General features: G+C 43.8%; 3 protein-coding genes across 3 annotated transcripts; 1 reads left to right on the top strand and 2 right to left on the bottom strand.

Annotated features, from left to right (window-relative positions):
* Window positions 1-664: 664 nt before the first annotated feature.
* LOC136538998 (3-ketoacyl-CoA thiolase 2, peroxisomal-like) lies at window positions 665-5,118 on the bottom strand. Its single transcript, XM_066530923.1, has 14 exons — window positions 4,750-5,118; window positions 4,496-4,572; window positions 3,394-3,478; window positions 3,147-3,273; window positions 2,964-3,062; window positions 2,811-2,878; window positions 2,596-2,703; window positions 2,399-2,476; window positions 2,149-2,281; window positions 1,971-2,067; window positions 1,458-1,581; window positions 1,259-1,367; window positions 1,013-1,096; window positions 665-906 (listed from the first exon to the last, which is right to left on the bottom strand). Exons 1-14 carry the CDS (start codon window positions 4,837-4,839, stop codon window positions 797-799), a joined length of 1,389 nt encoding a protein of 462 aa, XP_066387020.1. The 5' UTR covers window positions 4,840-5,118; the 3' UTR covers window positions 665-796.
* Window positions 5,119-8,324: 3,206 nt separating this feature from the next.
* Window positions 8,325-11,590, top strand: LOC136538997 (inosine triphosphate pyrophosphatase-like). The gene is made up of 8 exons (XM_066530921.1): window positions 8,325-8,612; window positions 10,032-10,096; window positions 10,202-10,265; window positions 10,348-10,357; window positions 10,536-10,567; window positions 10,655-10,767; window positions 11,143-11,219; window positions 11,297-11,590. The coding sequence occupies exons 1-8, from the start codon at window positions 8,489-8,491 to the stop codon at window positions 11,415-11,417; spliced, it is 606 nt and encodes a 201-aa protein (XP_066387018.1). The 5' UTR covers window positions 8,325-8,488; the 3' UTR covers window positions 11,418-11,590.
* Window positions 11,591-12,137: 547 nt separating this feature from the next.
* LOC136538996 (SHUGOSHIN 2-like) lies at window positions 12,138-14,150 on the bottom strand. Its single transcript, XM_066530920.1, has 8 exons — window positions 13,785-14,150; window positions 13,648-13,685; window positions 13,440-13,527; window positions 13,275-13,298; window positions 13,116-13,184; window positions 12,810-12,996; window positions 12,646-12,715; window positions 12,138-12,566 (listed from the first exon to the last, which is right to left on the bottom strand). The coding sequence occupies exons 1-8, from the start codon at window positions 14,058-14,060 to the stop codon at window positions 12,332-12,334; spliced, it is 987 nt and encodes a 328-aa protein (XP_066387017.1). The 5' UTR covers window positions 14,061-14,150; the 3' UTR covers window positions 12,138-12,331.
* Window positions 14,151-18,301: the final 4,151 nt, after the last annotated feature.

The following is an 18,301-nucleotide window of genomic DNA, read 5'->3' as shown; positions in this document are numbered from 1 at the left end:
CAAGGCAATCCACCGGAGTGGAGAATCAAACCATTTACTCAAATGTTTGCCAACTGCACACGCAACACAAACAGGACCATTCTCAAGATTCACAGATCTCAGAATCAAACGGCAGATACTTTAGCCCGACAGGCTCTTTCACAGTCTCCGCCAAGTTCTCTTACCGTGCCTTGTTCTTGCTCTAATGGAGCACACGTAACTCAGTGCCCATTACAGGATGCACTATCTTCTGTAGTCTTGAACCATGTAAGGCTTTTATCAGCTGCTTGCTGTTGAAATAAAGCATGTTTGTTGTAAAAAAAAAGAGAAAAAGGTAACGCTCTGTGTTGGGAGAGAGCTTCTAGTTATAGTGCTATACCAAGGAATTGGATCTCTAATTCCAAATCTCAATTCCGCGTGCAACCAAACAACACAATTCAATTTCCAATTCCATGCATCAATATCTACATCCGGACAGGGGGTCTCGTCGAGCTCGGGGTGCTAGGCTCCCTCCAGCGTGTGGCTCTTTTAGACGTTTACGGCCCTATATACCACCACCTCACCTTCCCGCCAGGCCAAATAGATGCTGTGTGACTGACCGACTGTGTGTTCTATTAAGCGGGTGCACTTGCAGCAGACTATTGAGTTATTCACGCGCCTTTCCAGCTATAAGCAAGTTCAGATATCGATGGAATAAAAAAACCTTTGTAAATCCCCAGCAAGGACGTCAAATACAAATATCATTTTATTCGCCAATTCGCCTTCTATAGCGATCTGGAAACAATACTACCAGTTCCAGCAATTTTGGTGGGTGTAGTTACATCGCGTCCTTGGAAAGCCAGTTATGGGTTGGGATTCCCCGAGCATTGGTGAGCTCATCGACGCCGTCTCCCCGCTCCAATACAGCAGCAGCACCCATCCCAGAACCTGCCATCATCAGTACATGTCAAAGTGAGAAGGTATCTGTTACAATTTCCGCTCCAAAACAACCATTTGATGCAGGTAAAACGGAATACATCGGTAAATCATGTACCTATGCACATAGAAATCACTCCGAACCGGCAATCCTTGCCACGGCGCTTCATCTCATTGAGAAGAGTACTGACGCACCGTGCACCTGCCAAGTAAACACCAATGCTACTGTCATCATCACTCAAAATATTGTAACCAGGCAGCTCACGGGTCTCAATGTTTTGCAAAGTTAGTCCAAGGCACACCACATAGTCAAATGAAATGAATCTGTGGAACATAACAATCTGGAATAGCAAAAGGCAAATACCTGTACAACCCAATGGATGTCCAAGAGCCATTGCACCGCCATTAACATTGACTTTAGCAGGATCAAGTTCCAACTTCTTGCAGCAGTAGACATACTGAGATGCAAAAGCCTATGGACAAGAGAAAGTAAATATTATCTGCCAATTCTAGTTTTATGATGTCGTCTAGAGAAAGAACTCAAGAGACAGATCAAAATATACCTCATTGATTTCAAATAGATCAATGTCATCCATCTGGAGGCCAGCAGCTTTCACTGCTGCAGGGATTGCAACGGCAGGACCAATACCCATTACAGCTGGATCAACTCCAACAGCGGCAAAGGTCCTACATTTGCACATTCAGATTTATTGCTCAGCCTCTCAACAGAAATTTACAACAATTAATGGTATCATAGGCTAACAATGATAGTGTTGACCAATGGAATTGCTTAGTAAAACTATTGTGCTGTTTGACCAATGGAATTGCTTAGTAAAACTATTGTGCTGTTTGGTAGAAGCGTTGGTAACGCAAATGTAATGGATTTAAAGCTACGGATGTTACCGCAAGCCATTCGATTTGAACTAATATTATTTCCGTTTGCATTACTGTAGAGCGAACCAAACATTGCCTAAGGTGTTTAACTGCTTTTGGTCCTAGCAGCAAAACGGAGCAAGGACTAGATCACTAGATCGATTGCATATGTACTGGACATCATACGGGGACAGTAATGATACCTAAAGACACCAAGAATTGGAAGACCCTTTTTCATAGCAACATCCCGTCTCATTAGCAAGACAGCCCCAGCGCCATCGCTCAATTGGCTTGCATTCCCTACAGTTAAACAACAATGAACTTTTGTGTGGATACTACTAATGGACAATCACGAAGCAGGTAGAATTCACTTTTAATTACCAGCAGTGGTGGTGCCATCCTTTGAAAATGCTGGTTTGAGTTTTGACAGGACTGCAAGCGAAGTATCCGCTCGGATTCCATCATCTGCTGAGACTACGATCTTCTTTTCCTCACCAGTTTTTGGATCAATAATCTTTATAAGGTAACATTGTGTTAGCACATAACACAGAAGAATATTTCACCTTTTTAATGTCAGAAATCTTCAACAGTTAGCGTAGTTACTTGACAAAGGTAAATTAAACTACATTACCTTTGTATGAACTGGCACAATTTCCTCTTTGAATTTACCAGCAGCTGCTGCGGCAGCAGCCTTTCTGTGTGACTCAACCTACACAACAGAATAAAGATTAATAAGACTTTAAAAGCAAGAAGCATATTGTGAGACAGCAACCCATAGTCTCATATACACACAAAAACGAACCACAGAACGGGAATCAAGCAACTTACAGCAGCTTGATCTTGCTCCAGTCGTGTTATGCCAAAACGGTGTGCAACATTCTCAGATGTGAGGCCCATTGGGAGAAGGCAATCGCGTGCTTGAGAAAATAGCTCAACCTAAAACAGTAGAAAGATTCCAGACAAAAAATCAATCAGATCAAAGATGTTTGCACATGTATCTAAATATGCAGTTTTGTTGTATTGACCCAACATGTTACACTTACTTTGGGGTTCACTTCCCCAATAAGATTAACTTTATTCACAGTCATGGACTCCAAACCAGCAGCAATACCTTGATTGGAGAAAATAAAACCCAATTCATCAACCAATCCAAAACAAAACAAAGTAACCTAAAATCAGACAGCAACAAATCCTACCAATGTCATAGAGTCCTGCTTTAATAGCAGTAGCAACGTCTGCAACTGCCTGAAGGCCAGAAGAGCATTGCCTGTTTACAGTCTTAAGAGGAACAGTGTCTGCATCCAACCAACAAATTGGTCAAGGCGGGGATGATGGTTGTCCGACATCACAGGAAGATGCAACAGAGAAAATGCCATTACCAGGGAAACCAGCATAGAGTGCAGCCATTCTGCATTCGATTGCCCTCTGGGAACCAGGAGCTAAGACAGTACCGACAACAATGTCGCCAACTTCACTTGGGTCCAGCTTCGTCTTGTCTACCAAAGCCTATGGATGAGAAACAAAATATATGTAAAGTCCCAAGGATAAAGAATTCACGACAAGCAATCAATTCAGTGGTTTAACACTATAAGTTGCATAAAGTGGAACAACGTGAAAAGCACAAACCTTGAAGACAGGAACCAAGAGGTCCTCAGCGAAGGTATCCTTGAAACCACCTCTCTTGGCCTTGCAAATCGCCGTCCTGTAAGCACTGGAGGCAGAAAGGGTATGCAATGAATCATATTTCTTCCATGCTTAAGAGAAATAAGTAACAAAAAAAAACAAGAAAAAAAACAATTCTATCTACAGAATTATTTGAAACTATCAGGTGCCTAAGATTGTAATACGTATATCTACTACTCCTGTACGTCTGAACAATTATTATAGTCAACAAATGAGTCTAGCATGGCTCCCTAATGACTTCCAAAAAAGGGTGATCCCTACCGATTACAGTCAGTTTGACTAACAGGCAGAGCCCAAAATTCGCCGCAATGCATAATTGCATTCGCAGTCGCAGCCACGGGCGCGCTCGACCATACAACGTGTTTGGTTCATCCTCGGGTAATGTGACCGCAAATGAAATCAGCTCACGTGGGTTTGGTTCGTACGTAGAGGCGGGCGGCAGCGCCATAAAATAAGGGCCGGAGGCAAGCCGGTATCAGTGATGAATAGGATGATATCTGATTACGTGGTATTGCATAACGGACAGAACTGAAACAAACGTCTGCAAGGTTATCCAGTCCACCAAGTAAACAGATTACACGTTACATTTCATCAAACCAAACGCCATCTATAATTCTACACGGTCCCTCCTGTCGCTGATTCTCCTAGGAACCATCGCCGGACAAACGGCCACACAAAAATGGCAATATATCAGTGTCCAAACTTAGAAACTAACCATCACGTGATGCTGATCCAAACTTAGAACTACCGATCAGGACCACCAGATGCTGATCCAATGAGGCGAGAGGTGAAATTTTTTTGCGCTTAAACCCCCACCCGCCGACCTTTTTTTTTCGCTTAGCCCCCTCGCCCCATCCATTGGATGGGCATCTGCTGATCTGATGGATAGTTTCTTGCGCATAATATGTTACGACAAAAATAGCCGAAAACAAAGGGAATTCCCGCAGCAGTCCAGTCGCAATCAAAAGCTTTTAACAAAAAAAGAGGCCCGCCTGCGGATCAATCAATCAAAGCACAAAAGGCCAGGGAGCCGAATTTCACTTACGCGACGATGACGACGTCGTCAGCGAAGGCCGGCGTCCGGTGGTACGCCGCGCTGTCCCCCGCCGCGCACGCGCTCGCCTGCCACGCACCCACCCACACACACACAGCACCCTCGTCGGTCAGTAACAGATCTGGGGCCGCATACAACGCCGCCGAAGCGGTCGGACCAGCGATTTGGCCCGAGCGAACGAGAGAGAGAGAGAGAGAGAGAGAGAGAGAGAGAGAGAGAGAGAGAGAGAGAGAGAGAGTTCTCACGGAGATGGCGGGCGGGGCGGGGCTCGCCGCCGCCGCCGCGGGGTTGAGGTGCCGCAGCAGGACCCTCTGCCTGTCGATGGCCTTCTCCATTGCTTAACTCCTTTCCTTGGCTCGCTACTAGTCACTACTTGCTTGCTGCAGCAGCGAGCAGGTACTCTCGTCCTCGCCGAGGGTCGAACGAGGTTGTGGACTTGTGGGGTTATTTGTAGGAGGGGAGGCGAGGGCGACTGCCGTGGTGGGTGGGGAAGGGAAATCGCGGAGGTTTTACCACGAAGTTTTGTGGGGAGGAAGGGCGACGGGCCGGAGAGGAGACCTGGTGGTACGGGAGGCGTGAGTCCCGCGCGCCAGGGAGGCGGGATTGCTGCTGCGCTACTGCCGTACTGTGCGTAGCCTGGCAGAGTTGTTGCTTCTTAAACCCTGTGCTGTGCGTGTGAGGACGGATCGGGCGGACGGACGGGAGTCCTGGTCGCGGTCGCGGTCACGGTCAGTCGTGCACCGACTACCGGAGGAGAGTGTTTTCCACGCGGTGCACGGGCGGGCCCGGCCGGAAAAGTAACACCCAGATCTTCTGAAGTATCTTTCAGCGACCCCGTTCTCTTTCTCTATGAAAAATAACAGCCAATTGTTTAAACACGTCGAATTGTATATGTGGGCAAGATGTGTTGTGGTCGCTACTAGTTAGTTGTTACACAGCAAATAGCTCCAACCAAAACAAAAATCTAGGCCTCGTAGTTACAGCAACCAGTTAAATGTTTTTTTCCCCCAAAACTTCTCATATTCATGCTTCTTCCCGTGGTTTCTATTTAACGTATCATTACAATAGGAAAGAGCGAGTTTTTTAAGAGATGTCTCTGTAGTACTCATTCGATCGAGATGTTATATCAATTATTTTTAAGCGCGCTTATAAGAATACAAGATTTATCGTGGTTGAGCCTATGACGCATAGGCCCCACCTCCCAATACGAGAGACTCTTTGGCCTATGCATGGTGCGTATTATTTTCGAGCGTGATTAGAGGGTACAAGAGTTACTGTGGTTGAGCCTATGACGCATAGGCCCCACCTCTCGATCCTCCACTCCTTATCTGTATCCATCTATCGTCTACTACTCCCTCATGCTATCCTTGTCAGCAGCTCATGGCACCGTCCACGTTGGTCGTTGCCTTTTCCAGTGCCATTGCTCTTGGCGGCTACAATCACCCCTGCCCCAATCCTATATGTGAGCTATCCACCAACGCCTTTCGGTCCTTGAACCACAAGCACCGTTTGAGCCACCCGCTGATACGACATTCTCAAGATAACTACACTTTAGACAACCTTCGAATATATTAGACAAAAGCACCCAATTACTAAGGAGTCTTTCTGGAAAAAGAAAGGTCATGACACATGCCTTGTTTGGATCATTAGTTGTTAATAGTTAGCTAGTTATAATAGCTCATAGCTTATATTAGCTGGTTATTAGCTAGTTTGGCCCAACTAGTAAGGTAATTGTTAAAGAGAGAATTTCTTATTTGACACTGGGAAAATGAGTCGTTCCTTTCTTGGCCCTGAAATTTTCTTCGTTCCCTATTTGACACTGACTTCAATTTTCGTTCCTAATTTGACACTGCCGTCAAATCCGTTAGCTAACGGTGTTAACTGACCGTTAAAAAGACGTTTTTGCCCCTAGAAAAAAAACGGCAAAGCAAATTTGAGAGGAAAAAAAAACCTGCGCCCGCCTCTGATGCATGCGCCCAGCTAAAAAAAAGGCGCAGGTTTTTTTTCCTCTCAAATTTGCTTCGCCGCTTTTTTTTCTAGGGGCAAAAACGTCTTTTTAACGGCCAGTTAACACCGTTAGCTAACGGATTTGACGGCAGTGTCAAATTAGGAACGAAAGTTGAAGTCAGTGTCAAATAGGGAACGAAGAAAATTTCAGGGCCAAGAAAGGAACGACTCATTTTCCCAGTGTCAAATAAGGAATTCTCTCATTGTTAAATGGGTATTAACTAACATTTAGGTAGACGAATCAAATAAGCTATTAGCGACTAACTATTAGCTCTATGAATTCAAATAAGGTCTACGTGCCCTTTTTATTTAGCCCCGAGCAAAGGCGGAGCCTTGTGGAGGACAAACTGTACTCTGCCCTCCCCATTCTCCATGACAGTTTTCAAGCTTGTTACAAGCACACCAACGGCCTGTTCGGTTGACTAGTTTGTATCGTTGCTGGTTCGTTTATGTGAGAGAGAAGTACTGCTGGCTGATTTATATGAATAGTGTCTATGTGAGGGGGCTGGCCAGCCAGCCCTAGCCGATCACGCTGCAAATGCACCACCTCCCCCACACTAGCCCCTATTGATTACTCTTAAATTTAGTATGGGAGTATGTTGCCTCTACCCTCTGCACTCTGAGCATTAATGCAATATGAGACGGTGGTATAATTTGATAACTAAATACTATTAGAGGCCGTTTGGATCATTTTATTTTGAGAAATTGAAATCTACTTAATAAATTAGACTATTTGGCTTTGAATTTGACATTCCACCACTTTTCAAAGTTCACATATATAGCATATCTCAAATTCATAGTGTGGGAGATGGAAATTGATTCTATAGATCACCGTGTTATGTTTCTATTTTGCAACCTATAACACGCTCTTCAACTTCCTCCCCTAAGTGCAACACATAAATATCTCTAACCAACAATGATATACAAATATAATCTATATACAACTATATTAGCTTAATTAATACGTGTCTGAATTATGATTATTAAAATAGATTTAATTTCAAGGATCCAAACGGGTATATTAATAATCATGTTTAGCTCATTTCAAATTCTATATGAGCAAGTACCGTTTTTTTAGAGTACCCATTCTCACTCTCAGACATGCAAGTGCGCACCCGGATCCCAGGAAGTGTTCACCAATAGGCAATATCTATGCTGAGCTTTGATAAGCTGCAAGCTAGCCTGTTGATACAAACTTTTCATTCTTCTTAGGCCCATTACAATCAGACAATGTACAATTTAGCTTCACAAAACATAGCAATTATAAAGTTTCTTTTAATGATCATTTATGTTGTGTAACACTGAAATCCCCCCCCCCCCCAATTTCGCCTCACCCTCCGCCATTGGACCTGAGCATTTTGTGAAGGGCTAATGAAAGGCCAGAAATTTTAGAGAACTAACCGCTCTTTTTTAGTTCGAGGAGGAAATCTGGACTCTAACAATAGTCGAGAGAGGTACATACGTCACCTTTTCCTTACATCAAAATGATTTAGACAATTCAATTTGACGGGGCCGATCTTTCTAGGTTGATCATCTCTATCAAATATGGCCTAAAGTCATAAACAGACGCACGAAAATGATCTTTGATCCAGTGGTAGGGCAATCCAGTGGGACGCTACCCAACAGGGTTTAAACCCTGGTTTCACACTTTTTTCTGTATTGTTTTCAGAAAAGTAAGGTACACATATGTGTGTGATGTGAGTGTGAAGTGGGTGGCCTTTTTGCGTCTAATAATTGTATCTGATAAAAAAAAAGTCCTAAACAGACACGGGCCAGACCTAGCCGTAGGGCTCAGGCTGGGCCGGCCCACGTTCGCTCAGGTCCACTCGGAACAGAAACCAGCAAACGACATCTCTCCCCGACGTCCCCGTCCCTTCACCCATCGCCGCCGTCGTCGCCGCCGCGCTCGTATCTGCGGCTCCCCGCGCCGTATCCTGCGGAAGAAGTGTTTAACGGGCTACACCCCACCACTGCACCATGTCGGCAGCGGCGCAGGTGCTGCCGAAGGCGGTGACCTTCGTGACGGGCAACGCCAAGAAGCTGGAGGAGGTCCGCGCCATCCTCGGCTCTTCCATCCCCTTCCAGTCGCTGAAGCTCGACCGTGAGGGCCTCCTCTCTCTCTTCCCCAATCCATCTTTGTCGCCCGCATCTGCAACCTTACACGAGTAGCAGCCTAGCAGAGAGGGTTTTAGCGCTAGCGGTTCAAGTGCGCGCCACCATGACTCGGTGGCTGAAGGGGGTGGCGTCGCTGAGTTGTGGCCTTTGGGCTTGTGGTTATCTGCCAATCGCGGAATTGAGGATTTGAGATACACTGATACATTAACGCGTGAGCTCCAGGGTCTTGTTATATCTGATTAGCTGATATCGCTGATGGTACCGAATTCTGATTTTTAGTAACTGGAGATTCAGGACAGATAACACCACGTTCCCTTTTCTCTGATCAGTCATATCGTCAGGGTGTCAGTAATTTGATAGCAAAGCTTCGCTGAAGTTTCTCATCTTGCTGTGTGTTATAATCAGGAAATTCATGCAACAGTTAGGTAGCAAACATTGGAAAAATACAGATGTATAGGGGCAGGTGGACTGCATCAGTCGTTCCGGGTTAAATAACCTTGTAGCCAATGTGTTGTTTAGTTACTGATGACCAGAATTCTAAACGGAGCCTTGTGATTCTTTTCTTTTGCTGTCCTGAGATTAATACTGACTAAGAATTTGTTAATAGTTGGGGTTATCAGTGGTGGACACAGGTACACGAATCATATGTAGTTTGGTGCATTGAAATGGAAGTCCGGGCTACCCACATTTGAAAATTCAGATTCTGACATCCTACACTGAGAATTGACATTGCATCTCCAGTGTATTGCCAAATGCCCCAGAATAGCCAAACACATCATATCAAATGTCACAACAATATTTAAAAAAAAAAACTGATGGAACTCATACAAGTTCACTACAACCACATCTAAAACTTCTGATCTTATATCATGCCTTTACTTCCTCCATTCCAAATAGTTCACTTTGGTTCTGTCCTAAATCAAACTTTTCTAACTTTGATCAAGTTTTGGAAAATATATTAACATTTACAAAATCAAATAAATGCACCATCAAGGGATTTCACGGAGAATTTTTTAAAACTAACTTGATATAGTAGATGATGCCTTTTTCTATAAAAAAAGGGCGTACCCAGTGCAGAGAACTCCCGCTCTGTGCGGTGTCTGGGGGTGTCAGTGGCAAGCCTTACCCTCGCCTGCGCAATGCGAGGAGACCACGACTCGAACCCGGGACCTTCCGGTCACAGGCGGTAAGACTCTACCGCTTGCACCAGGCCCGCCCTTCATGCTTTTTTTCTATAAACTCAGTCAAAATTAAAGAAGTTTGATTTAGGACAAAGCCAAAATGAACTATAATTTGGAATGGAGGGATTGCTTCATATTACTTCATGTATTGCTATTATTTTCTTTCTTAATACAGAACATATGATCTCTTTGTACTCTTTGTCTGTTAAATTTGTATTTGGCAGTGCCAGAACTGCAAGGGGAGCCAGAGGACATATCCAAAGAGAAAGCACGAATGGCTGCATCTCAGGTACTTCCATGTTTCTGACCGCTCGCATATTGGGATATACATCCAATGAAATAACTTTCAGGTCTGATTGAAATCTGCCATCTTGTTCTTCATATAATCATATAGGTGAATGGGCCTGTACTGGTGGAGGACACCTGCCTATGTTTTAATGCACTCAAAGGCCTACCAGGTGATTTATTTGCATTGTTCTTCCCTTTGAGTTCTTGTAAATTGATTATGCAGAATTTGACATGCACATCTTTCTGCTGCAGGACCCTACATGTAAGTCCTTTTATTGCTCAAGCATTCTAACCGTACAATCTTATCCCTAAGTCACACTTAATAAACATCCTTTTCCAACATAACTCATTGACAGACTGTATCTTAATCTTGGAGCGTTCGATGCCATTACTAATGTATCTGCTCTTTGTTTGGATATCTTGCATACATGAATGAACAGAAAGTGGTTTCTTGAGAAGATTGGGCATGAAGGTTATAGAGCCAACTGATTCTCATCTCTTGTGTTCCTGGTTCTTTTGTGTTTTGACTAAATAACCTTGTGCACCATTTTTTTTATAGGTCTGAACAATCTGTTAAAAGCTTACGAAGATAAATCAGCGTTTGCAATGTGCATCTTTTCTCTTGCTCTTGGACCTGGAGAGGAACCAATCACATTTGTTGGAAAAACTGCGGTAAGATATCATTTTCTTTTTCTGGAGTTTTGAAGTCCGATGCAGCTGTGGATGAACTGATTTATTAAAATCCTTGCTACAATGCTGCTGTTGGCAAACCTGTATCTTGGGTGTATATTTTAGTAACTTCTTTTTGTTTTAGTAGCAAACCACAGTGGAACTATAATTTAGTAACATGTATACAAATTTTCTATTGGGAGCATAAAGAGAAAAATAATGAACCATTAACTCTATCAGATTGTTAGTTAGCCTTGTTCCAACAGCATGCTTGCCTTATTTCACCCAGATAATTTAATTGTATCATAGCATTTTGATGAATGCCGCAACATATTTATTTTGGAATGTCATGTTTTGAGACTGGCTCTCTTTGTGCAGGGAAAGATTGTACCTGCTAGAGGTCCTAATGATTTTGGATGGGATCCTGTATTCCAGCCAGTGGGTTTTGAACAAACGTGAGTACAGTATTTTCCTGACAGTTCACACTCCTCCTGCATCCTTCTTCACACTAATTGCATTACATGTAATGCAGATATGCTGAGATGCCCAAGTCAGTGAAGAATGAAATATCTCACAGAGGGAAAGCTCTTGCTCTGGTGAAAGAACACTTTGCATCTGCTAGCTATACAGTTCAGAGCGATGACTCAGCTTAAGTTTGACTTTGGTTCCCAGACGAATGAACGTCACATTCTGGAATGTAAACTGAACTAGTTTTAGTGGATACTGTGGTCTACTGTTAAGTTTATTCATAGCTGTACTATAGTTTGTTTGATTGTAATATACTTGGTGCCTATTATCAACTTACGATATTTCTTCACTGGATCAATGACACCTTTATCAAAAAAATGCGTTAGTTCAGCTAATCTTCTTATACCTAGGATAAAAACCCTAGTATAGAAAAAATCTATATAACCACGATTATATGACCAGCTGTATATCTTTTTTTTTACTTCATCCAAAAAGCTCTTTTTTGGATTCTTTTTTACAAGGGAATTTTGAAAATTCAAATTCTGAAAAAAAGAATAAGCAGATCCATAAAAGATATATGCTATGAATAGACCAAAAATTGCTAAACTTACAGAAGAAATTGCATTAGTGAGAAATTCATATGAATTTATGGAAGAATTTGAATTTTCCTGGAACAAGTTTATTGAAGGAGTTAGCCACTTTGATAATATGTTTAACGCCAATATTCTATTATCTTTTACTCTATTTCTATAAGATTTAATAAATAATATAATTGCTATGCTTAGTGTGTGACTCATTAGTTTTCTCTTTAGGGTCAAAAATTGAAAGAGAAAAAAAAACGTTGGCTGAACCCTACTAAAAATAGAAACATTAGAATCTGAAGGAATACATCTTCTGCCCTCGATTATGCATTGCAAAAGAACCAAAGTCACAACCTGGATAAACAAATTATCTTAGCAACCTTCAGTACCAACGCCGATAAGCCAAATGCACACCCAGATTTTCACAAGAGAGACTACACACTATCTTCTGCACTTCAGCAGCTGCAGAAGACATCAAAAGAATCGTTGCAACTCGAAGCCTAAAAACCAACCACTCTCTAGGGCCTCCTGAGCTTAACGTGGAGAGGCATCTCCTTGTAGGTGGTGACTCGTCCCTTGGCCTGCCGCAGCGGCCTTCCAAGAGATGATCTGCGCAAGAACTGGTGCCCAGGCTTCTCACTGCCAGCAGCACTCTCTGGATCGATGTTGCAGCTGCTGATGGCGAGCTGGACGTCCTCTATCTCGAACAAGTCCTCCGTGCGGTTGCTTGGCTGAGGTATTCTCATGGACTTTCTGCAGAAGAAGACCAACGATCTTTAGCAAAACTCAACTGTCAAAACTTTGGCAAGAGTTTTCAGCTTTGGTGTTTTACCGTCTCTGAGAGGCATCCCTATCCTTATCCTTCGGAAGCGCCAGTTTCGCCGATGTCGTAGGTCCTAGAGCTGAAAAACATTGGGCATTCGGTCAGACATTCAGACGAAGTCGATACCAAGGTCATGTGGGATAATCGGGTAACTGAGGATTGGGGATTATTACATCGAGATCTCAGCACCCGTTTCCTGCTGGCGTTCCCGGACCTCTGGATGCTCCTCGCACGCGATGCGTCCGAAGCGGGCTCTGCATCGACCACATCTCCATCCTTGGTCTGCGCAGCTCTGTCAGGACCCAGATGCTGCGTCCTTTGCACAGGTGCGTTGCGCCGCTGCATCGTCTTCTTTACATCCTGTAGCAAGAACACAAGAGTCGGCATCGCACACCGTTGTTCATCAAAAAGGAAAAATGACCGGACATGGAAATGAACTGATTATAGGGAGAAAAAATAGTGTCCTGGATCCGGCGTACCTCCAGTTCAGATGTTTTCGCTTTAAGGCTGGCTCTTGAGCACGCAAGCTCATGTTGCAACGCTTTCAACTTCAGTGAGAAAAGAAATGAAGGCTCAGATTCTTGCTGAACATGCTATGAAGAAATCTACCGTGTCTGACGATGTCAAACTGTACTTACCCTGTTTTTTCCAAGGTTAACCTCCTGCAAAATTAATAAACAAAACGATGAGCGACTAAATACGCCACATGGCGACTAAATATGCTTAGCTGCAAAGACTTCAACAAGAACTGAACATTCTAAGCTTTCTTGGCGATAATTGGAGGACGAAGCAGAGCAACATACCGCCAACATCTGGGAATTGGCCCGGGCAAGCTCCCAGTTGGCAAGGCGCAGCTTCTGAATCTCTGCCCCGCTCAACTGTATGATCTCGCTGCACAGACACCCAAACCAAACCCAATGGAGTCAGACCAAAAGGGGACACCCCAAGATCACTGCCCAAGAACCATGACCGGTAGAATAATTCGGCGGAGCAGAGCGCGCAGAGACTTACTCTCTCTCCGCGAGGAGCCTCACGAGTTCCATGTTCTTCTGTTCCGGTGGAAAGAGAAAAAGAAGAGCCACGTTAGCCATACACGCCAAGACAACTATCAGGAAGAAGAAGACGGGATTATGGAAGGGCGATCTTACCTTGGCTAGCTGCGCAAGCTCCTCAACACCGCCCGCGCTCGCCGGTGCCGGCGCCGCCGGGCACGCCGACTCGTCCGGCACCGGCACGTCGGCCGGGTCGCGCTTGCTCAGGTTGGTGATGTCGCAGAGCGTCTTCCTCCTCGCGGCCCTGCGCTTGGGGGTCGACGCCGCGTCCGACGCCAGCGTCTTCTTGGACAGCGCGGCCGCTGGGGACGAGACGGCCTGTTGGGGCGCGAGGACGGGCGGCTCCACCTCCATGGGCTGTCCGTCAATCATGGTGATGGGGGCGCACCAATCGATGAACAAATCGGAGAGAGAGAGAGAGAGAGAGAGAGAGAGAGAGAGGCGGCGGGTGGAGATCCTGAGATTAGGGGAGCCTTTGGGGGCCGTTTTGCGGGGTTGAAGACGGAAGAGGGGCGGCGCAACGGCTAGTCGGAAGGCAGCGCCCTGTTTGAGGCAGGGCGTATGAAAGGGGACCGGCGCAACGTTCAAACTGGAGGTGTCGCCGTGTGGCCGTGTGGGTGCGGAGATCGGACGTCAGGGTCTTGGGCTGTTTGGTTAGCCGGCTACCCGGTAAAAGTGTTGTCTGAAATTTTAATAAAAACTGTCTTGAAAGAAATTTAATAGAGAGAGAGAATGTTTTCTTGTGTATATAATCTTACTTAATATCATGAGTAATATACATAACTAAAGTAAAGGCAAAAATAAATCAAACGCTTTTATGAATCAATAATATACAAAAAATAATAATTTTATTGTTTTACTTGATAACTATTTATACATATAATTAAGGAATGGATATATAAGGAAACAAAGAAAGGTGTTTTGACCACACCTTTATATCCTGATGTTGAGACAAACAAAAAAAAAGAACAAGATTAAATGACTACATAAAAAAGCAAAAAAAAAAAACACAAAAGAGACAAATATATTACCGTATTGACAGCCCACCCGGGCAGCAGCGTGCTGCAGCCAGGTGGTCATTTTCGGTGGCCTAGCGGAGGGTGCCCTCGCCTGGCTCAAGCACAAATGGAAATATGTGTTTATGCAAGAGAAAGGCCAATTCTACTCAAATCCTTCTCCTTCACTTGGATCTAAGAAGAAGCAAGGCACAAGCTTGAGCTTGGTGACACAAGGTCACCAAACCACGAAAGTTAAGTTTAGCGAGTTCAATTCCATGATTTATCTCTCTTTATTCATGTTTTGCTCAAAGTCCAATGACTAGCTTAAACCTCTTTATGCAAGGCCACTACACAACACCAACACCAACACCTCACCTTGACACTCCTAGATAATCACCAAACACCCCTAGGAAGCATCATCCCTAAGAACAAATCCCAATAATACTAAGGACAACAATCTACATAGGTTCTGTTGATGTTTGCATGGACTGTTCGGAGGAACACCCAGACTATTCGCGAGATCACTTAGAGCCGATGCAACCTTAGGTTCACCCACAAACTGTTATCTTGAACTTTTCGCCGTCCCTCCCCCTCGTACTGTCCGTGGGAACAATGTGACCCCAACCAAGAAGAAAAAACCCTCTTCGGGAATACACCCGCGAACTATCACACCAGACTCTCTAGAAAATAATCATGAATATTTTATGCTACAAACTCTTGAACCCTAGGCATGACCACTCTATTCTATGCCTAAATACCTCTTAGTACAGCACTAAGGGACTGTTTGGATGGAAGTTTAGTCCATGTTTTGGATGCCAATTAGAAGGCCTAAACCTTAACTAATCATGGTTTAACAAAAACTAATAGAGACTAATTGACGAGTAGAACACATTAAAAAAAGAGTTTTAATTAGTCCATGTTTAGCCTAAACATTAGTCTGGTGATCCAAACAAACCCTAATCTACTCTCGGATTATCCAACAAGCTCCCCATTTTGGATTACAAGATTTATATCTCCTACAAACACGAGACACCGGGATGTAGCTGTTCTTGCCAGAAACGGAGGTGCGACTACTCAGGCTCTCTGTAGTGTGAGTGTTGCCTACTACTATTTGCATTTGCCACCACCAAAAAAGTTGCACCGCTCTTCATCAGCTGTAGTGGGCATGTAAACCGGGCATCACTCCCAGGCCCACCATGCGCAGGTGATGGGACTCCCACACAGACTTAAAAAGTACTACCGGACCTGTCACCTCCTATTTTTTTATCGAGTTAGCACCGGCGCAACTACGTGATACGCTCCCAGATTTCTTGGCATCGGTAGAAGTTAGCACCATCTCTTACAATGTGATAGAGTGACTCCTCAATCATCTCTCTCCTCTTCAAGCTTCACTTAGGCGACACACTACAGAAGGCCTCACTTGGTGCGCGCTCCTACAAAATCTAATCAGCCGAACACTCGTGTAGATGTCCAAATGCATGGTGATTACGGAGGCCTACCCTCTCAATGCCTCCGCGCGCAAGAGCTGGGACGAGAAAAGCAGAAAACAAAAGCAATGAAAGAACTACTCCCTCCGTCCCAGAATATCTGTCGCTTTCGCTTCCCGAGAAACAACTTTGATAAAATATATATTACAAAAATATTAATATTTATGGTACATAATTAGTATCATTAGAAAGATCTTTGAATCTAGTTTTTTAATAAATTTATTTGGAGATACAAATGTTGTACGTATTTTCTATAAATCGAGTTAAACTTGTGGCACGGAAATCGGAAACGACAAATAATATGGGACAGAGGGAGTATGTTGAGTAGGTGCTTTTGGGTATAGGAGCTAAAGGTGGAAGACAAAAAGAGGAGAATGAACCTAAATGTTATGAAAGCGTTTATCTTTTACCAGTAACCAAAATAGTTACTAGTAATCATAGTTATTATCATGATTGCTACAAATCTACCCCATTTGTTGCAAATTATGTCACTTTCACTTTTTATATATCAATTTTGTTATCTATCTAGATATAATATATGTCTAAATACATAGCAAAATCTATAATAAAAAAAGTCAAAGTAACTTATAATTTAGAATGAAGAGAGTATATATAGCCATCAATTATAATAAACTTACGATAAATCCATCACCAATCAGCTAAGTGTCGAAGCCAGCACATCCTCACCATGTCGATCCGGGTCGGCCTGATCAGTCCGAACCCGTGCGCGTCATGCCCATGCCAAGGCTCAGCCAAGCCTCCAAAGAAAAGCAACGAACATGATTATCTTATCCCAAGCCATGGATGGATACCTCCTTTTTTTGTGTTGGTGTGGTGAATGAATCTACGGAAGCAAAGGATTTTGTAGCTTACGTGCCGCCCATTCTTGGTCCTCGGTGGATGCAAGGGAAACGGGTTCTGGGTTTTGGCACGTAAAGATGGGACTTGGATCAGGTGCAGTTACAACTGCCACCGCAACTTTAGCAGTAGCACCCGATCGTAGCACCCGATCGTAGCACCTAGCAAAGATTCAACGTCTATGATCAACCGCACATGACCTCTGTAACTTCATAGCTGCTGATCTACTGCAGGATGACTAAGGGGGTGTTTGGTTTTTCACCCTAAACTTTAATCATTGTTCTATCGAATGTTTGACACATGCATGGAGTATTAAATATAGATTAATTATGAAACTGATTGCACAGCTTGCGACTAATTTGGGAGACGAATCTTTTAAGCCTAATTAGTCCATGATTTGATAATGTAGTGCTACAGTAACCATGTGCTAATGATGGATTAATTAGGCTTAATAAATTTGTCTCGTGGAGTACCGACGGATTCTGTAATTTATTTTTTTATTAGTATCCGAACACCTCATACGATACCCTCACGTGACACCTCCTAAATTTTAGTCACCGGATCCAAACACCCCCTAAGTAAAGCTACTGCTGTTAGCAATCTGATGGGATGTCATGGATATTTAAAAATTGTAGGTAATAAACAACATTAAAGAATATATCATATTATAATAATATAATTTGCTCTAAATTGAGAGGTTAATGTTATCTAAAGTAGAATTGTTTTTGAAGTCGTTGTAACGTAAAGTACATGGAGTACTCCCATGAATGTAACCATCAACTCTAGGAGAAAAAAATGCAAACATCAACCTAGGGTTAGTGCGATCTTTTTCCTGACCAACTGAAACATAGCAGAAATTATTTTTCACCGTGGAGGAAAATCTGGGCATGTATGATTTGTATATTATATTTGCTGTAAATTTTCCTTACTTCTTGATATTGTGTAAATGTTGTTTTCTGGCCTGGCCCTAGACGCTGGACCAAATGTTTTAGATCCTCCGGCCCAGCACAGAGAGGAACACAGGCAGAGAGCAGCCATCGTGATTCGCGACCATGAGCGCCGCGCCCTAGGACTCCTCGTTCCTGCTTCTCTCCGTAGTCCGCTCTCTCTATCGGGCACTAGGGCTCACCACTGCTAACCCTACCGCCAACCGCCATCCTCTGCCGGTCCTCTACCTCGTTGAGCATCGGCCGCCGCCCAGAGCCCCTGAAGGCTGATGCGGTGACGCCAGTTAGCCACTGCCGCACGGCGCTTGCCAAGGCCTGGCCGT

Source organism: Miscanthus floridulus, chromosome 2 (assembly GCF_019320115.1).
Source record: "Miscanthus floridulus cultivar M001 chromosome 2, ASM1932011v1, whole genome shotgun sequence".
Classification (NCBI taxonomy): Eukaryota; Viridiplantae; Streptophyta; class Magnoliopsida; order Poales; family Poaceae; genus Miscanthus; species Miscanthus floridulus.
Note: the sequence above shows the minus strand (reverse complement) of the source record. Positions and strands in the feature narration are given on the sequence as shown.

Coding starts and splice junctions, on each gene's coding strand:
- LOC136538998 (XM_066530923.1), bottom strand. CDS start 4,839: ATGGAGAAGGCCATCGACAGGCAGAGGGTCCTGCTGCGGCACCTCAAC. Junction 3,274..3,393: donor TCTTGGTTCCTGTCTTCAAG/GTTTGTGCTTTT, acceptor TCTCATCCATAG/GCTTTGGTAGACAAGACGAA. Junction 1,097..1,258: donor ACATCCATTGGGTTGTACAG/GTATTTGCCTTT, acceptor TTTACTTGGCAG/GTGCACGGTGCGTCAGTACT.
- LOC136538996 (XM_066530920.1), bottom strand. CDS start 14,060: ATGATTGACGGACAGCCCATGGAGGTGGAGCCGCCCGTCCTCGCGCCC. Junction 12,997..13,115: donor CGAAAACATCTGAACTGGAG/GTACGCCGGATC, acceptor TTCTTGCTACAG/GATGTAAAGAAGACGATGCA. Junction 12,567..12,645: donor AGGGATGCCTCTCAGAGACG/GTAAAACACCAA, acceptor CTTCTTCTGCAG/AAAGTCCATGAGAATACCTC.
- LOC136538997 (XM_066530921.1), top strand. CDS start 8,489: ATGTCGGCAGCGGCGCAGGTGCTGCCGAAGGCGGTGACCTTCGTGACG. Junction 10,097..10,201: donor CACGAATGGCTGCATCTCAG/GTACTTCCATGT, acceptor ATAATCATATAG/GTGAATGGGCCTGTACTGGT. Junction 11,220..11,296: donor CCAGTGGGTTTTGAACAAAC/GTGAGTACAGTA, acceptor CATGTAATGCAG/ATATGCTGAGATGCCCAAGT.